This window comes from Ceratotherium simum, chromosome 32, assembly GCF_057802395.1.
Source record: "Ceratotherium simum simum isolate JZ-2026a chromosome 32, ASM5780239v1, whole genome shotgun sequence".
NCBI lineage: Eukaryota > Metazoa > Chordata > Mammalia > Perissodactyla > Rhinocerotidae > Ceratotherium > Ceratotherium simum.
Genome location: NC_141931.1, coordinates 32,875,064 through 32,893,080, shown reverse-complemented (window position 1 = coordinate 32,893,080; position 18,017 = coordinate 32,875,064). Strand labels below are relative to the sequence as shown.

At 46.6% G+C, this 18,017-nt stretch overlaps 1 protein-coding gene across 1 annotated transcript in view; it reads right to left on the bottom strand.

Annotated features, from left to right (window-relative positions):
• The window catches only part of ADARB2 (adenosine deaminase RNA specific B2 (inactive)), a 452,750-nt gene that overhangs the window by 11,326 nt on the left and 423,407 nt on the right, over positions 1–18,017 (bottom strand). The window contains exon 8 of the mRNA XM_087420916.1: positions 4,493–4,674. Within this exon, the coding sequence (XP_087277042.1) occupies positions 4,493–4,674 (182 nt within the window). The remainder of the gene's footprint in view (positions 1–4,492; positions 4,675–18,017) is intronic.

Below are 18,017 nucleotides of genomic sequence, written 5' to 3'. Positions count from 1 at the left end.
TCAGTGAGGGCGTCTTGTTCGTCTCGGCTGCTTCTTAGCTCAGAACTGATTTAGCCGCATCTCAGTGGCAGAACTCCTTCCACCAACATGCAGGCTCCATCTTCCTGGGCAATTCGCAAATGAACCTTGAGGGAATCTTCAAGCAAATTTCATGTGCTTGTTCGAGTGCTTTTTATTATTACCCTTATAGAAGATCTCTCTCTTTTTGGTTGCAGAAAATCCTTATGATTTACTTTCAGAATCTGCGTGGTTGGTTTTTAACTGTCCATCAAAAACCATGCAGTTACTGCCCGCAGGTGAGACACCAGGGTGGAGGCTTGTTTGCTTCTCTACAATAATGAAAACCATGTTTTAAATAAGCGCCTGGGTACCGACTGAAATGCTTCGTGAGGCCGTCCTTGCTGTGGGTGTAGACAACACCGGGCTGGGCATGCACGTTGAGTGTCGGGTGCGTTGCCATTATGTTACCCGACTCCAGGTGGGGTTTCAGGTGGTTCTGAATATCTCTAATTGGGTTTGTTTTTTAATTCACTGCTTTCACACTTATAATTCAAAATTCCTGTTTCTCTGTTTACGTGTTCCCAGTTGAACAAGTAATTTAAAAAGAGCGTTGGAAGGAGAATGGATGCCCAGAAAGTAACGAGCTGGTACCAAGAGGAGGATGAGAACCAGCCCTTGGCAGTGGCTTGGTGAGGATGCGCATTTTCCATTTCCTTGTGCTGATGCTGATGGAGTTTAAGTAAGTTGCTCCCTAACACATGGACTTGGAAGAACAAGGACAACCCCAGGAGCGAGGAGCATGGAAAAAGATGTCACTTGACATTCATCAAAATGATGAAAATTCTCTTAAATTAAAATTAGACACCCAAGAACTTCACTAAAGTTTTTGGGGGGCACCCTATATGGGAACATTTGCTTTTAGCTCCAGACCAGTAATTCCAGGTTTTTCTGGGGTCCACTCCAAAGCTATTTTTGCTGTTTAACCACAAGAGGTAAGTAACCATTTTAGGAAAAAATAGGAGAAAGAAAAAAGGAAAAATGAAAAAAAGAAAGAGAAAGGTTGAAACTGGGCCCAAAGTGATATTTTATCAGAATTACTGGAATTATTGACTGTTTAAAACAAACTATAATTTTATAGACTTTGAATTTGAAGCAAATCTTTCGATCCCTCACTTGATGACAGGTGAGTCAATCGTGAGCTTCTTGGAGACTGTGTGTGTGTCTGAGGCTTCGGGAGTTGGCTTGCCTCTCCCACACCAAGTTCTCAGTAGTTAGGTATTGCCACTTCTTCAGCCAGTCTTGTTTTGCATTATTAATTATAAGAAATTATAGGAAATTGTGCTACACTGCCAGGGGACGCAGTGTGGTCTATAGAAACAACTTAGCTTTCTAATCCAACAGCTAAGTTCAAATCCTTGCTCCATATTGATAAATACAGCATCTTAGTGAGCTGCTGAGTTCCCGTGAGTCTGTTTCCACGTTTGTGAAATGGAGATGACTGTTTGTCATCTGTTTGCAACCATTTGTTGCTGGTGGGTGTGATGGGACGACATGTGCCACATGCTTGACCTTGGGAGGGAACGTCCAGTGTTAGTTCTCTTCTCTCAACAACATAGCCTTTCTCGGACGGAGGCTCGTGTGCTGTATAGTCATTGTCCTACACAGACCAGACGCCTCTGGGCACTCAGCCCGGCAAAACGGCCTGCAGGCTGTTCATGTGGTGAGGGTCATGGGACCCTGAAACCCTGGGCACAGCTTTAGGTCAGATCCAAAGGCAGCCTTTCACAGCAAGGACTGTGGTGGAGAAATCTTGTCCTATTGATCTTATTAACGCAGCCCCTAGGACAGTGGTGAAGACACTGCCCCTTCCACAATGGGTCAGCCCCGGGAACAGTACAGAAAGGTGAAACCTTAACAAAACAACAGATATTTCGTGTCCCCGGACAGACACCATGACCCCCGCTCAAATAACCCCACCGAAGTTTGCAGACTTATGACTGAAAGTCCCCTCCCTGGACACATGAGGCCCCTGGAATCTAACATGGTCCCATGGATTTGGGGATGGCTGAAGCTAGTCCCAAAGATGACGAAGTAGTTTTGGATCCACTGCCCAAGTGCCACACATCCCTCCTCCCTCCCTAACAAGAGGTGACATTGGTGTAGGGTCTGAGGACCTTAGGGGCAAGGTCTCCTGTAGAAGAGAGCCTGGATGTAACATGTTAGGGACCAGCCCCACGCTGGAGAATCCTCTTCTGCCCATTTGAACTTGCAGGTCTGTGACGTCTTGAGTTGGTGAATATTGTAGGAGGAATGACAAATGAGGGGGTGTCTTTTCTTGAATACTTGCTTAGCGTAGTTAAGAGCTTGTCTTGAATTACTTCTTTTGGTTCTCAACCTCCATGGGGCACTATTATTACCCCTGATTTTATGATTTAGGACAATTTTAGAAGCCTGGGAATAAATCTTAGGCCCACTTCTTAGCCACACACTAAAAATAGCTCTTTTTTTAAAAAATTATTTTATTGAGGTCATATTGGCTTATAACGTTGTGTAAATTTTTCTTTTTAGTGAGGAAGATTGTCCCTGAGCTAACATCTGTGCCAATCTGCCTCTATTTTGTATGTGGGATGCCACCACAGTCTGGCTTGATGAGCAGTGTGTAGGTCCGCGCTCGGGATCTGAACCCATGAACCCCCGGTTGCCCAAGTGGAGTGTGTGAACCTAATCACTATGCCACCTGGTCGGCCCCATGTTGTATAAATCTTAGGTGTACATTATTATATTTCAGTTTCTGTATAGACTGCATTGTGTTTATCACCAATAGTCTAATTTTTGTCCGTCACCATACATATGTGCCTCTTTACCCCTGTTGCCGTGCCTCCATCCCCTTCCCCTCTGGTAACCACTAATCTGTTCTCTTTATCTATGTGTTTATCTTCCACATACAAGTAAAATCATGCTGTGTTTGTCTTTCTCTGTCTGACTTATTTCACTTAGCATAATACCATCCATGTTGTTGCAAATAGGACGATTTTGTCTTTTTTTATGGCTGATTAGTATTCCATTGTGTATATATACCACATCTTCTTTATCCATTCGTTAGTTGATGGGCACTTGAGTTGCTTCCATGTCTTGGCTATTGTGAATAATGCTGCGATGAACATAGGGGCGCATAAATCTCTTTGAATTGTTGATTTCAAGTTCTTCGGATAAATACCCAGTAGTGGAATAGCTGGGTCGTACGGTATTTCTATTTTTAATTTTTTGAGGAATCGCCATACTGTTTTCCATAGCGGCTGCACCAGTTTGCATTCCCACCAGCAGTGTATAAGGGTTCACTTTTCTCCACATCCTCTCCAACAATTGTTGTTTCCTGTCCTGTTAATTATAGCATTCTGATGGGTGTAAGGTGATATCTCATTGTAGTTTTGATTTGCATTTCCCTAATGATTAGTGATGTTGAGCATCTATACATAGCCCTTTTATCTTCCGATTTTCTTTCAGGCGCTCCGGTCTAAGACTCACACCAGCCAGGCGCTGTTGGTCTGCACAGACCCGCGGCCCAGCTCCCTCCCTGGTCCCCTGCCTCCTCAGTCACCTCCTGGCTTTGAGGGGCGGCCTTCTGAGAGCTCCAGCTCAGGCGGGGAGACCGCCTCAGAGCTGTGGTGTTTCCCTGCAGGCCCCAGACGAGGCTTACTGGATGTAATTAAAATCCACCTGCACCCTCCGTCTGCTTCTAGTCAGTTCCCAGGGACATTCCAGGGTCCTCAGCGTGAAAGGCCAGTGGTCACAGTGGGTAGGTCTGACTTTCCAAAACCCTGGGACGGAGGACTGGCTCCTTTCTGTGTGCCTACCTGGAACCTGACCACCCCCAAAGCACGTCCCGGCCACGTGACCCCCGATCCTGACAACCAGTGTGTGCTGGCGGCCTAGGGTGGCCGTCCCACTTCATGGTGGGGCCGCTAAGCCTCCAAAGGTTTGGTGCTTGCCGAAACACACGGCCGCGGGAAGCTGGGAGCAGATTCAGGCGTTGTGTCTCGGCCCACTGCTCGAATGTGCCGTAATCCAGGCCCCACAGAGAGCACAGGGACCCCTCGGGCAGCCGTGGGCCCCGTGTCCACCCTTCTCACTGCTTCTCACCCACCTGGCCCTCCCTCAGAAAGGCCCCGGACGCGCAGCCCCGGGCGGTAAGTTGTCCTGTAGACGCATGTGATTACTGGTCTCTATTTCTCCCAGGTGCAGTAGACCTGCAGTGGAGTGACACTGCTGTGGGGACGTGCTGCGTCCTCTTACACATTCACCCTAAAATGGTGCTGCTTCCTATATGTCGAGAGCACTGACACCTTTTTTAAGTCTTTTGGACAGCTGTAATTTTGCTCCCTAAGTCTTAAATAGCCATTGGCCAAAATGGGTAAACTCTGCCCTGAGTTGGCACCTTTGGGGCCCGCTGATGGGAAGAGTGTGTGTGTCTCTGAGGGCGGAGTTTTCTTACCACTGAGGAGGGGCCGGTTGTGCCGGTACGAGGTTGGCAGCTGGCCGATGTCCTCGGTCCTGTGGCTCATCACCCGGGAGAGGTGGCCGGTGTGGTGCAGGCTTCCCACGATGATACTGTGGAGGTACACGGGCTCGATGAAGTGGCAGAGGAGGGCGCCCTGCAGCCCCAGCACGTTCCACCTGGAGGGAGAGAGGAGGGTCAGCGCCATCGCTCCCCTGAGGGAGCGCTCAGGGGCCCCAGTGCAGACTCTACCTGGGGCCTTCTCCCTCCACCTGGTTCCCGAGGTGGCACTGTCCCCATCGTGCAGACTGACTGGGAGGCTCGCTCGGGAGCTCCCGACACAGCCGACCCATCACGGCCTTGGCCTAGGGCTGCTAATGATTCCGTGCCCCCTCGTGCTGCCGGGCGGCTCTGCCTGCAGCTCTGCATTCCTTTTCTGGAAAATGAGTTGTTAGATGGAGTGGAAGCTACATATTCTCTCAGGAACTTAAAATTAGATTAGAAAAAGAAGACAATCTGTCCCCAAAGTGAATCTGAATTTTTCTTTATATTAGCTGGGAAATATCAGAAATTGAATTGGCTTCAGTTTAGGGAGAGATACTCTCTTCCCCTCCCTTTGTCCTCCGCAGTCAGAGTGACCTGTTGTGTTGAAATTAAATGACGTTAGTAAATGACTTTGTTCTGCTCTGGGGATGATTTTGACTTTAGAAGCCCAGATCAGAGATGAAGGACAAGACCATTTTCTTTGAAATAAATATAGCTCTGGGTCAGTGTTTTTGCTCTTGCAAGGAGAGATGACAGGAGCATTTTAAGAATTTTTCCCTCTAAATTTGTGTGGTACAAGGTTACACGTATCTGATATTTAAGGTGACATTTTGTGGTTTCCACTCTAAACAGCATGCTTACAATCCACCTTCCATGAGCAGCGAGCATTATGCAGCTAATTTCTTACATCATTGTTCTTTTCATTAATTAACATTTCTCCACTGTCAGAGCAATTATTGTGGTGCCTCCATGCTGTACGTTTCTTTTCATGATTAATAAGGAGTAATTATATTTCCTTTTCCCGAAGCAGTCAATTAACATGGAATTCTTTCCATTAATTACCGAATGTTTAAAACCAGCATGCCCTACCTGGAGAGCAATCTGCTCCGAGAACCTGTGACACCAATTGCTTTAAAAAGTTCTCTTTAAATTTTATTCCAAAAACACAAGCAATTTAGCTGGCGATATTAATTTGCCTCAGAAGCATCATGGTGAATGAGAAACATCTTTTAATCTCATGCAAGAAAAGGCAGCCATCTGGCGGGTGAGGATCGAGTGAGCGCCTCTCCCACTCTCCTCCATAAATGCGGGTCATTAAAGTAATGGGCTCATCTACATAAAGCTCAAATGGAAGATAAAAGGTAATATTTATATACAAACAGTTTAGTCCTACAATTTAAACAGTCATTGGTTTTATGAAACATTTACTTTACTCTATCAGATTTGCATAACTTCACTTAAAAAAAATAATTGTGGTCATTTCTGTGAGTCACCTCATTTCTCTCAGAAAGGGATGGGAGGGCTGTATATATATTTCTTATATTTGGATATATGAAATTTTACTGAAGAGTAAATGTCAGGAAGTTCTGAAGGAGCAGACATTTCTGAAAGCAACGTGAGTACTTATCACAGATTTTGGGGACCCCTTAATCTGGCAATGATTGTTTCTGCCCAGGCTGTTTTCACTCCACAGCACAATCCAACAGGCCACCCAGGGTTCTGGGGAGGCTGTCTTTTCCTCATCTTTCACTGATGAGTTACAGAATCTCAACAAAACCCAGGGGAGGAGAGTTTTGCTATCTAGGCTTTTCCTGGAAGGAACAACTCCGATGTTTTTGAGTGTTGATTATGGCATTTGGCTCCTTCCCTTAAATTGGAGACCAGAATTTTTCGGTAGTGCCACGGACAGATCAAAAAGTGAGGAAAAATTCAACAGAGTCACCTTCATTTAGTATTTTGGGTACCTCTTTTTTAGATTTGAAGAAGCTAGAAAGGTATGCCAAGAAAAAGGAAAAACAAGTTTCACAATAAATCTATTTCACTATAAAAGTTCCTGGTATTCGCTTTTTAAATGTATACTTTATTTTTGACTCAAATACAGGCTTTCTTGTATTTGTATGTATTGATGAGAGCAGATTTTCTTGCAATGAAGGGTCTAGATGTAGTAGATTGACAGTTATGATGATAAATTACCATTTGTGGCAATGGATTCTGGGGTGCAAACAATGCAAGTGGGTGTCTTATGATTTCTCAGATAGTTAGTGAGGTTTTAACATCTCTTATGGATTAAAAACAAGAAGTGGACATTTCTCCCATTGATAACAAAGGTCTTTCTTGAAATAAGCCAAGTCTTGAACAATCAGATTAGTCTTCCCAGAGGAGAGTCACTGTACTTCAGGCCGTCCACATATTGGCTTTGAACAAAACTTCTGGAACATATTTGAGTGGTTCTGATTCTGTGGAATTGTCTAAAGACAAATAACTTCTATATCTGGCTTCCTCCTAATAACCTTTACAATAAAGAGAAAATCCACCTTCTCCTTGCCTGGCTCTAGGAGTTTAAACTTATTCAGCTAACATGATCCATAAAACCAAATGTCTTCCCGAATATAAACTGGAGAATTTACAGCATTCAGGATTGAATGGAAAAATACCTCTCCTTTTGTTCAAACAGCTGATATTACTGCAATGTTGACAGAGGAAAAAAGCCCATGTCTAGTTTTCAATATAGATAATCCTAAATAAATATATTTTTGTCTGTTTGTCAATCACTGAAATACCAAAGATAAGTGAGGGAGAGATCTTGGAAATGCTGCCTTTCTTTAACCAAGAGGTGCAGTCTCCTTGCTCAGTTCAAGTCTTGGCCTCCTAGTATCAGAGGCAACAATCACAGGGATGGGCCCTCCTCACACGGTCACTACCCATGTGCCTGGGGCATTAGGCAGCGAACGGTGACTACTGTTGCGTGTTTGAACTGTTGGTGTTCTTGCCTAGTGTTTTCACCACTTGACGTGGCCCAGAAGGGAGATGTAACTAACTCTCTAAAATTACAGTGAAGTCTGCGGTGCAGTCTTCAATTGCCATCAGAAATACATATTTAAGGCATAAAAACAGACACATAGACCAATGGAACAGAATAGAGAGCTCAGAAATAAACCCATGCATATATGTTCAATTAATTTATGACAAAGGAGTCAAGAATATACAATGGGGAAAAGACAGTCTCTTCGGTAAATGGTGCTGGGAAAACTGGACAGCCACATGCAGAAGAATGACACTGCATCCCTATCTCACACTGTACACACAAATTAACTCAAAATGGATTAAAGACTTGAATGTAAAACCTGAAACCATAAAACTCCTGGAAGAAAACATAGAGAAAAAGCTCCTTGACATAGGTCTTGGCGATGATTTTTTGGATTTGACACCAAAAGCACAAGCAACAAAAGCAAAAAAACAAGTGGGACTACATCAAACTAAAAAGCTTCTACTCAGCAAGGGAAACCATCAACAAAATGAAAAGCAACCTATGGACTGGGAGAAAATATTTACAAATCTATATCTGATAAGGGGGTAATATCCAAAATATATGAGAAACTCCTACAACTCAATAGCAGAAACACAAACAATCCAATTAAAAGATGGGCAGAGGAACTGAATAGATATTTCTCCAAAGAAGATATACAAATGGCCAAGAGGTACATGAAAAGGTGCTCAACATCACTAATCATGAGGGAAATGCAAATCAAAACCACAATGAGCTATCACCTCACTCCTGTTAGAATGGCTATTACCAAAAAGACAAGAGATAAGTGTTGGGGAGGATGTGGAGGAAAGGGAACCCTGTGCACTGTTGATGGGAACACAAACTGATGCTGCCACCATGGAAACCAGTATGGAGGTTCCTCAAAAATGAAAAACAAAACTATCCTATGATCCACAATCCCACTTCTGGGTATATGTCCAAAGGAAATGAAATCAGGATCTCGAAGAGGTATCTGCACCCCCATGCTCACTGCAGCATCATTCACAACAGCCAAGACATGGAAGCAACCTAACTGTCTGTCAACAGATGAATGGATAGAGATGTGGTATATGTACATCATGGAATAGTATTCAGTCATGAGAAAGAAGAAATCCTGCCATTTGAAACAACATGGATGGACCTTGAGGACATTATGCTAAGTAAAATAAGTCTGACAGTGAAATACAAATACAGCATGATCACACTTATATGTAGAATCTAAAAAAGTTGAACTCATAGAAACAGACAGTAGAATGGTGGTTGCCAGGGGCTGGGGGGTGTGTGAAGTAGGGAGCTGTTGGTCAAAGGGTACAAAGTCTCAGTTATCAGAAGATTAAGTTCTGGGGTCTAATTACAGCATTGTGACTATAGTTAATAATTCTGTATTATATTCTTGAGAATTGCTAAGAGAGTAGTTCTTAAATGTTCCCACCACGCCACAATTACGTGATATGATGGAGACGTTAGCTGACTCTATGGTGGTCATCATATGGCAATATATAAGTGTATCAAGTCATCACAACGTACACTTTAAACTTATACAATATTATATGTCAATTATACCTCAATAAAACTGGAAAAAATACATATTTACTTGACTCTCTTTTTCACCTGTGGGCAGATTTGCCCATTATCTGAAATTACAACCACACCCGACTGGGAATATTCCCCAGGCTACGCTCAAACCTGTGAATTCCAAATTGAGGGGCAAGAAGTGTGGTAAGATCCAGTGTTCATCATTCAGCAAGGATGACTCAGGCGTTGCCACACAGCAGTGGTTTCCAACTTTGGTGCACACTAGGCTCACCTGGGGACCTTTGGGAATCTCCTGGTACCAAGTCTCCCCAAAGACTCCAATAGAACTGGTCCAGGGTGCAGTCCGGGCATCAGCTTTTCCAATGACCCCAGGGGATTCTAATGTGCGCTGGGCTGAGAACTTCTGCAGCAAAGCAGTTGGCACAGCTTGTGGAGTCAAAAAATCAGGTGAAATCCAAGTGCCGATACCAGTCAGGTGGGTTACCCTTGACCACGTCCTGCTGCTCTGAACAACAGTCCACAGCGGTGGTCCTCAAGCTCTGTGGTGAGGCCCGCAGTGGGATTTGCAACAAGCCCTCCAGGTAATTCTGATGGTGCTGAAGTTTGAGAACCGCTGGTCTTCGTGCTGGTCGTGAGGTCATAATAGTCATATAACTTCTCCATTAATCAATAGTTTCAGTCAATGGTAATAGGACGTCTCGCGGTGAAGACTACAGGGGAGAATTTAATCTCCTGCTGGTCTGGGGTTGACATCTGCCCCTCCACACCCTCCCCAACCCCAGTCTCACAGTTTCTCCCTCCCACTTGTTTAACCAAGACTGGGAATAATGCCAAGTCAGAGACGTTTCTGCATAAATGGCCCATTCCATTGCCAGTCTACTGATATCTTCCCTTGGGCCTTTCTAAGCAAAAGAGAAGACCAATAACCCTTTCAATAATGTCACTGTTAGGAATTCATCCCATGGATAGACTCTCAATAAAATGCTGGGATATATGAACAAGCAGAGTCACAAGAGGATTGTTTGCAATTGCAAAGCAAATAAAACAAAACAAAAAAATGGAAGTAATCTAATTGCTTCTTAGTAGGGAGTTGGTTAAATAAATTATGGAAATAATTATTTCCATTCATGGAAAGAATATAGATATGACCGCCTGCAGCCTGCCTGACCACCAGGGCACGTGTCAGTCTTGTTCTCCAGTACATCTGCCTGGCCCGCCTGACCTCCGAGCTGCCTTCTTCTGTCTGACCTGCTCCTCTCTCCTAACTGCCCTCCTGCTGGCACCTCTTTCCTCCCTCCCTTCCTAGGCCATGAGCCGGACAACCATTGCCATTGCTGTGGAAACCATGTGTGCTATTGCTCTGCCCCCACCCATGCTGTCACCTCCACTATCACCTCCTCTTGGAACCTGGCCACCATGCTGTGAAGGAGCCCAAGGAGTCCATGAAGGGGAACCCCCAGCTGACTGTCAACGCCAACTTGCCAGCCATGTGAGTGCGCCATCTTGAGAGTGAGTCCTCCAGCCCCAGGGAGCTGCCCCAGTGGGCGCCCTGTTTCTAAAATGAGACAGCCCCTCTGTCTCAGCTCTGCACACATTGAAGGGTTGCAAGCAGAGCAAAAGAGTCGTTGTTTCAGGCCACTAAGTTTGGGGATGGTTTGTTACACGCACTAGACAACTGATGTGGAGCTCATTACATTTTTTGAGGTGGCCTATGGCTACCAGTAGCTTCTCAGGAAGTTTATACATGTCATGTCAAGAAAAGTACCTGAACAATACAATGTTTGGGTGGATGTTGGTACTACCTGCAGGAGTTGGGGGTACGGGTACCCAGGAAACACCGCTCCTTCTGCTGGTGGTCAGGGCGGGGTCAGGACGATGTGCTGCTTCAGGTTATTTTCAGCTGACACTTCACCTAATTTATTTTCTCCAAAACCTACCTGAAAAATGCCCTCACTCTTGACATGGCGTCTCTGACTAAGTCTACACGCCAACAAACTGGTAGAATGTAAACATTCTCAGAAGACTGACGCTAGTGACGAGCTTATTCCCAATCGTGTCTCTCCGTTCTCAGTTCCTGATGATTCCACCTCATCCCAGCCTCCTGCACGGGGTAAAGCCCCCCGACCTTGGGGTGACGACAGTGTCTGGGGTATGTCACTGAATGTGCAAGTCTCTGCGAGAGCCCCGGGATCTCCCTCATTGCCCGGCCCCTCTCCTCTGGCTGCTCTCGGAGCTCTGATCCCTACACCCCTCCTCAGAGATGATGTGTTTGGCCTCTTCATTCCTGGAGACAAACCACTCACTCTAGAGAACGCCTTTTTATCCTTTTGTGAAGATGGGAGCCATAAAAAGAAGCTTTGACCCTTGTGTATGCCACACAGGCTTGTGTTACTGGCTCTTTCCTCTCGGGCCCTGAGAACTGGTTTCCCTCCCTGTGACCCCACATCACAGCTCCTGCCACATCCAGTTGACATCCATGCTGCTCATGAGGTTCTGTGGCCCTGTCTGACATCCTCATGTAGCCCACTCTCTGGTTTTCCTTCAATATCTGTGTTGTCTCTTATTCGCCTAACTAGGTTACAGGTTAGTTTTGCAGAAATGGCGCTCCTCAGCCCTTGTGGATTCCTGAGGTGGACGGTGGCCTCCACTTCAGTCTGGGCCTGCTTCACGGTGTTGTTGCAGGAGTAATGGGGCAGCAGACACGGAGTGTTATTGATTGCTGTTATTTCTATGTACTGGATAAATATTATTGAATTTTCACTCAGTACTTTCATCACTGGAGATTATGTAAGATTTAACTTAAAGCCAGTAAGATTACCACACACTCTTCAGTTAAGAAAGAGTAAAGGTCATTAAACTGAGCTGTGGACATCAAGGGTTGGGCATTTAGGAAGAACCGTTGTTTTAAAGCGACCTGTATTTTAAGATTGGGAAAATGAACAACGCTGTCACCTGATCTCAGTAGAGCTGGTAGCACTTTAAAAATAAGATGACCAGCTATCCATCAAGGAGGAAGTAGGTCAGGGTCACCCGTGGGCTGGGTGGCTGAGAGGAGAGGCTCACCCAAGAGATGGTTAAGCAGCACGTCTCCACAGCCAGGAGGAGACACTTGCTCTGCACAGCCTGGAATCTAAGTTTAGAAATCAGACAGTGTCATTCCTCAGAGAGCAGCTATCATTTTTTACAGTTCATTTTATGGAGAAAGTTTTAATCTGTTCATTTAAAGACACATTGCGATCAATAATCAAGCTCAGGTACTTGAAATTAGAAACCATATCTAAAGGAACATTAGTTCCAGAAGATTTAGATTTTTATGTGCCACTCAACTTTTGTTTCTTGGAGACAAAAGCAAAAATCTCCTCTCTGGTTTTCCCTGTTCCTCCAGGAGACTAAAGTTTGCCTGTTGGTGAGAGTACAGACTTCTTATGGCCAGAAAAACAGACCAGTCCCCATGACCATGGTGCTTGCTGTTGTCGTCTCCTCATCTCACCGGGGCACAGGGTTTGGTCTGTTTTATCTTTTTGAGCTGAAGGAAAATCAGACAACCATTTGGTGAGCTACCCAACCTCAATTTGTGGTTTGGAAGGTCAATTTTCATCGACCTGATGAAACAACCACTTCCTGAGTTTCCTGCGGTTGTTACTGGGGTGACATTAATGGTGCATTTCAGGAATAGGTTTTACTATGACTTTCTCTGGTTCCACGATTCTCCAAAGACCAGACGAGTTGGGCTGAATGAGTGATGTCTCTTACCCAGTTGTATTGGTTTCCTGGGACCTCCATAGTGAACCACTACAAACAGGGTGGCTCAAAACAATGGAAATTTATTCTCTCCTGGGTTCTGGAGGCCAGACGTCTTAATGCAAGGTGCCAGCAGGGCTGCTCCTCCTGGTGGCTCCATGGAGAATCTATTCTGGGCATCTCTCTAGTCTTCTGGTGGCTGCCAGCCATCCTTGGCATCTCTTGGCTGGTAGACACATCACTCCAGTCTCTGCCTCCATCTCCACATGGCCCTCTCCCCTGTGGGTCTTCTCCTTGTGCCTGTCCCCAAGCCTGCCCCTCTTATAAGGACACACATAGTTGCATTTAGAACCCACCTGAATAATCTAGAATGAGCACTTCCTCTCTCCATCCTTAATGTAGGTCATATTCTCTCTCCCACCATATAAGGTCGTGTTCACCGGTTCTGAGCATGAGGACATGGACATATCTTCTTGGGGCCCACCATCCAGCCCACTACACCTGCTGTGGGCCATCAGGAGCTCCACCCTGTCCCTGTATGAGCACCTCCTGCGTACCCTCCATCATGGGCGGGCTTCCTAACTTAGGGAGTTTATCCAAGTACGTACTTGGAGATTTGGAAAAAAGCTTCTGCACACAGATATGATGGGAAAGGTTACTCACAGTAGCAATCACTAGGAAGCATCCTAGATACCCAGCAAGAGGGAGGTGTGTGGCTGGCGCACTGGGAGACGTTGTATCACACGTGGCATCACACATGCGTTCACGTCCTCGAGGCTTCAGAAGGAGCGTGATTACAGCGTGGAGGAGCGGTTGTCAGCAAACTGCTATAAACTGCAGGAAAATCCCAACTAGGGGAAAAACGTGAGTTTAGGAAGTAAGATTAATGCAAATACAGGCAAAGTGACTGCCGTTTTCTGTGACTATGGGGGTGTTCGCTTGTTGTCTCTTTTCTACTTTTCACTTTTCTCTAATTTTTCTTTGTCGTTTTATTTTTTAATGGGGGAACCGTCAGATGTGTGGCAGCACTGACTTGAGCTTTCCAGCAGCAGGGCATGCTCAGTTGATCTCTTGACCTTCTCAGTTGTTCCCCTTTGACCCAGAGGATTAAGAAAACACAGCTTCAGGTGCCTTCAGGACTGTTGGTGGCTGCGGAGACTTTGTCATCGGGGCAAAGCCAGATCACCCAGGAGGGACCGTTCTCTCCGCCTGCAGCATCTGAACCGGCTGTTATCTTCAAGGCGGTATTTTGCTCCAGGGTTTCAACTAGAATGTCTTTCTGACCAAAAATCTAGAAAGAAGTTATTTCACTTCCAAAAGACTTTCATGGGCCAAGAATTTTCCCAGTAATTCTGATAACTCTGTTCCAAACAAAGAAATCAGGTTTTGTTTTCTGTTAACTTCAATGTCAAAATTATTTTTAAAGGAAAATATTTAGCTGGTATATCCCCACTTCAGGCCTCTAATGTCTTTTCTCACCAATGGGGGGCACAGAGCTCTTGTGATAACACAGGATGTTCTGCCTGCGTCTGATTTGCTCAGTGTTGGGCGTCGCGGCCTTTGTGGAGGTCCGCCAGATGCCTCCGTCCTCCCAGTGCTGTTACCTCCCAGCACTGCTTCCAGAAGGAGCTGAGCGTGGCACCACTCAGGCAGCCTGGGGACTCGCCTGCACCCTCCACGAAGCCTTTGGGAAAGACTATGTTAGCTGTGCTAACGGGTGGAGCAAACCTGGACACGGCACATTCATTTCCCTGAGCCCCAGTCCCTTGTCTTTGAAATGAGTTTAATAATAATGACATTATTAACATTAAAAATAACATTAACATAGCAGCTGCCCTCATCACCTTGGAGAGTCACTGAGTACTGGGCTTATTTAGAGCAATTGGAAACGTTGCCCCAAGTTTGCGTCTGCAGGTGCAGCCTCTGTCCATGCTCGTGGTGTCCTGGGTTGGGCGCCTAGCCAGCTGCTCGGCTGTGTGATTTCTTCTCACTGTCCCACGTGGCCAGGGGCCACCCCTCCGCTGTTCTGGTCCCCGTACACTCCCCCCGCCCGAGTCAGTGAGCACTCACTGCCCCCAAGATACAGACATTTTCACAAAAGGAAGCCTTGCAGTCCTTCTGTCAGGCACAGGCCACCTGTCTCCCGACTTGGCCTCCCGCCAGCCTTTCACGTTTTCTCCTCAGTGGAGCGAGCCGTCTCTTCTCCCTGTTTTCAATTGGCTCATTCTGTTTGGCGTAGGCGATCAACAGGTGTGGCCGCGCCTTCCAAGGAGACTCTGACCTGCACGTCGACCAGGGGAAAGCCTCTCGTGTTCCTGAATCACTCGTCAACTCACACGGCTGGACTTCAGTCCACTGCTTCTGGGCTGGTCTCGGTGAGCCCACACGCTGGCCATCCGTTGACTGTCCCTTTGCGTCTCAGAATGGTTATGTTAGTGTCACATCTGTGGGCATCCACCAAGGTCCTGCAGTGTGTTCCATAACCTTGAGAAGGGGCCCAGGGGGTGCACAGGGTTCGTGCTTTCTCTCGGAGTGTGCGATTTATTTGGGGGACAGGACGTAAAACGGTGAACAGCCGCAGAAGACAAGATTCTTATCAGGTGACAATGGTCCTTTGGGGACACCAAGCACCCTTGAGTAATAAATGCTTTCCTTGCTGCACAGAGGCAGGTGGGTGATTGCAGGGCTGCTCAGTGTGGGGGTCCTGACCTCATGAGCTGACACTTCCACCTGTCTCTAAATCTCAGATCCCTGAGCGGGGCTCGAGGAACGGGCTTAGTGATGGCTTAGAATTCTCCTGAGTGGGGAGAAAGTTGCCTGTGGACAGAGGGAGGTACACAGGAATCTCTCTTCTCCCCACATGGGCTGACCCTCTTACTTATGATGGAGAGAAGTGGGTTCATTAAATGATTCCAAGAGAAATGTAAAAGTCTCGTGAAAAAGAGTTGTGACTCTGACCTTGGAGGGATGGACCTTCTTTCCAGTGGGGTTTTCACCTTGATAAAGGATCAGGACCGTCAGAGATGAGCTCTTCAGTTAACCCATCACCTTTTCCTTCGCACCGGCCCCCGCAGACCAAACCACTGTCCCTGTAGGGTTCACAGAGAGTCCGCAGCAAGGCAGAGAGGCCTGAGGACAGAGCCGTTGGAAACATAGATAATGTATAAGGAAATGTGGAAAATCATCCTGTTGCTGGGACTCCAGGAAGTTTCTCCACTTGTTTTATAGCTCATTTTAAACCACTGTAGAAATTTCAAGCTTTCAATAACATGTTTTGCTGTAAACCGGTCTCATGAGTGACATCGTAAAATGGTATCAATTGTTATTCATGGAATTCGTACTCAGCAGAATGCCTGCTGTGGTCTAATTTATATTGTTACTTGGATATTATTGATCCAAAAAGTGGAACCTGTGCATTGCTCCTGATCCGTGGGCGGGAAGTGCTGCCGCCGTGTTGGTTTAGATCTTTTGACGTAACCCGCTCCAGTTCGTTTTTCATTGATATCAAAGGGGATTTGCAAAGAGAATTACAAACTTGCATGTTCTCTACCTTAATTAAAGATACAATGTTATTCATCTATTTTCATTTTAATACATAAAGCTACATGAATAGGTGATGAGCGAAGTCAGCCTAACATTTCTGTTTCATGGCTGTTCAAACAAAACCACATCTATTAATCAAGAAATTTCTAAATTACTAAATATACATGGCTGTGGGCTCCAAGCAGCGTTTGGGATAAGACCCTCAGAAGGAAAATCAGTAGTTACAGCTGGTTATGGACACATTCCTAAGATTTATGGGCAGCACAAATAACTTTTTAGCTTTGGCAACTGAGAGGGGCAGAAATTAGGGGTTGGCAGAAGATAGCATGTCCATCTTTCCAAAGTCATCCGCATGGGTATTGGAGAGATGGTGGGCCTTTACCATTTCAGCTTCCAGACAACACCACAGGCACAATGGATGCTGATGGAAGAGATGGTGGTTATGTTTCCGTCCTGCGCACCATTTGTATTTGATGTCATGGCCGTCCTGACAAGAGCGCAGGTTTGTTCGCAGTGTTTCCTAGCTCCCGACCATGGGTACACCATCTGTACCTGTGAGGGTGTGGAGAAGGGCAGTGTTCAAGCCTCCATCAGACGGGCGACTATAAAAGTCAGACACGCTCCGGTCTTCCCTAGTGTCTCCCCACAGTGGCTGGTTGTCTTCTCTGCACAGGTCCCAATGCTGTGCATTCACTAATAATTGTGTTCTTGAAGGCTGGTGTCAGCAGCAAGGACACCGCGAGTGGTCGGCCCCTGCCAGCACCGTCTCATGTTTCCACCAGTGATGAACGCCGTTCCTGCTAACGAGGCCTCGCAGACACAGGCTGAGGGGTTAGAGGGGCTCTGTGTGTGTCGCCTCTTTCACGACAGCCTTTCATCCTCCCGTTCTCCCCTCCCCCACCCCCCGTCCCCTGTCTCTTCCATCAGCATCCATTGTGCCTGTGGTGTTGTGCAGGCGCTGATGGACGTGAGATGTGGAGTTGGAGGGAAGGAGAAATTCTAGGGAGGAAGGAGGGCCTGGAGTAAGGTTCCCAGAGAAAAGGAAGATCAGGCGGTGGGCTTGAGAGGTGAGGAGGCAGCTCCACGGGATGTGTTAGCGATGGCCTGTGGGTGGTGAGCGAGGAGGGTCCGCAGTGACCACTGAACTTCTGATTTGGCTATTAGGCGGGTGGACCCAGTCCCTGGAGCAGGGAATTTGAAGGAGCGACGTGTCCTAAGGGCCTGGGAGGACGACGGTGATTCCTGTTGATCTCAGTGAGGGCGACCTCACTGGAGTGGCGCAGACTCAAGCCAGATGCTTCGTGGGGCGGCTGGGGGTGGGCGTAGACAATTCTCCCAGGAAATCTGGGTTGGAAGGAAGTGTATATGTAGTTCCAGGAGAATGTTGGGTTCAGGGATTTACGGTTAAGATGGGAAGATGAGCTGATGTGATGACGACACAGATTCGGGGTAGAGGATGCAGGAAGGAGTGGAAGACTCGTGATGGAGGAGGCACTGGAGAGAGGCCCTGAGAGGATCTGCAGGGAGGAGAAGCAGAAGGACGGAGGGATGTCCTTGTGGGCGTGGTGGGGAGAGGGTGAGGCAGGCTTTGACTCGTGGCTGCTGTTTTCTCACCGAGGGAGAATGTGGGAC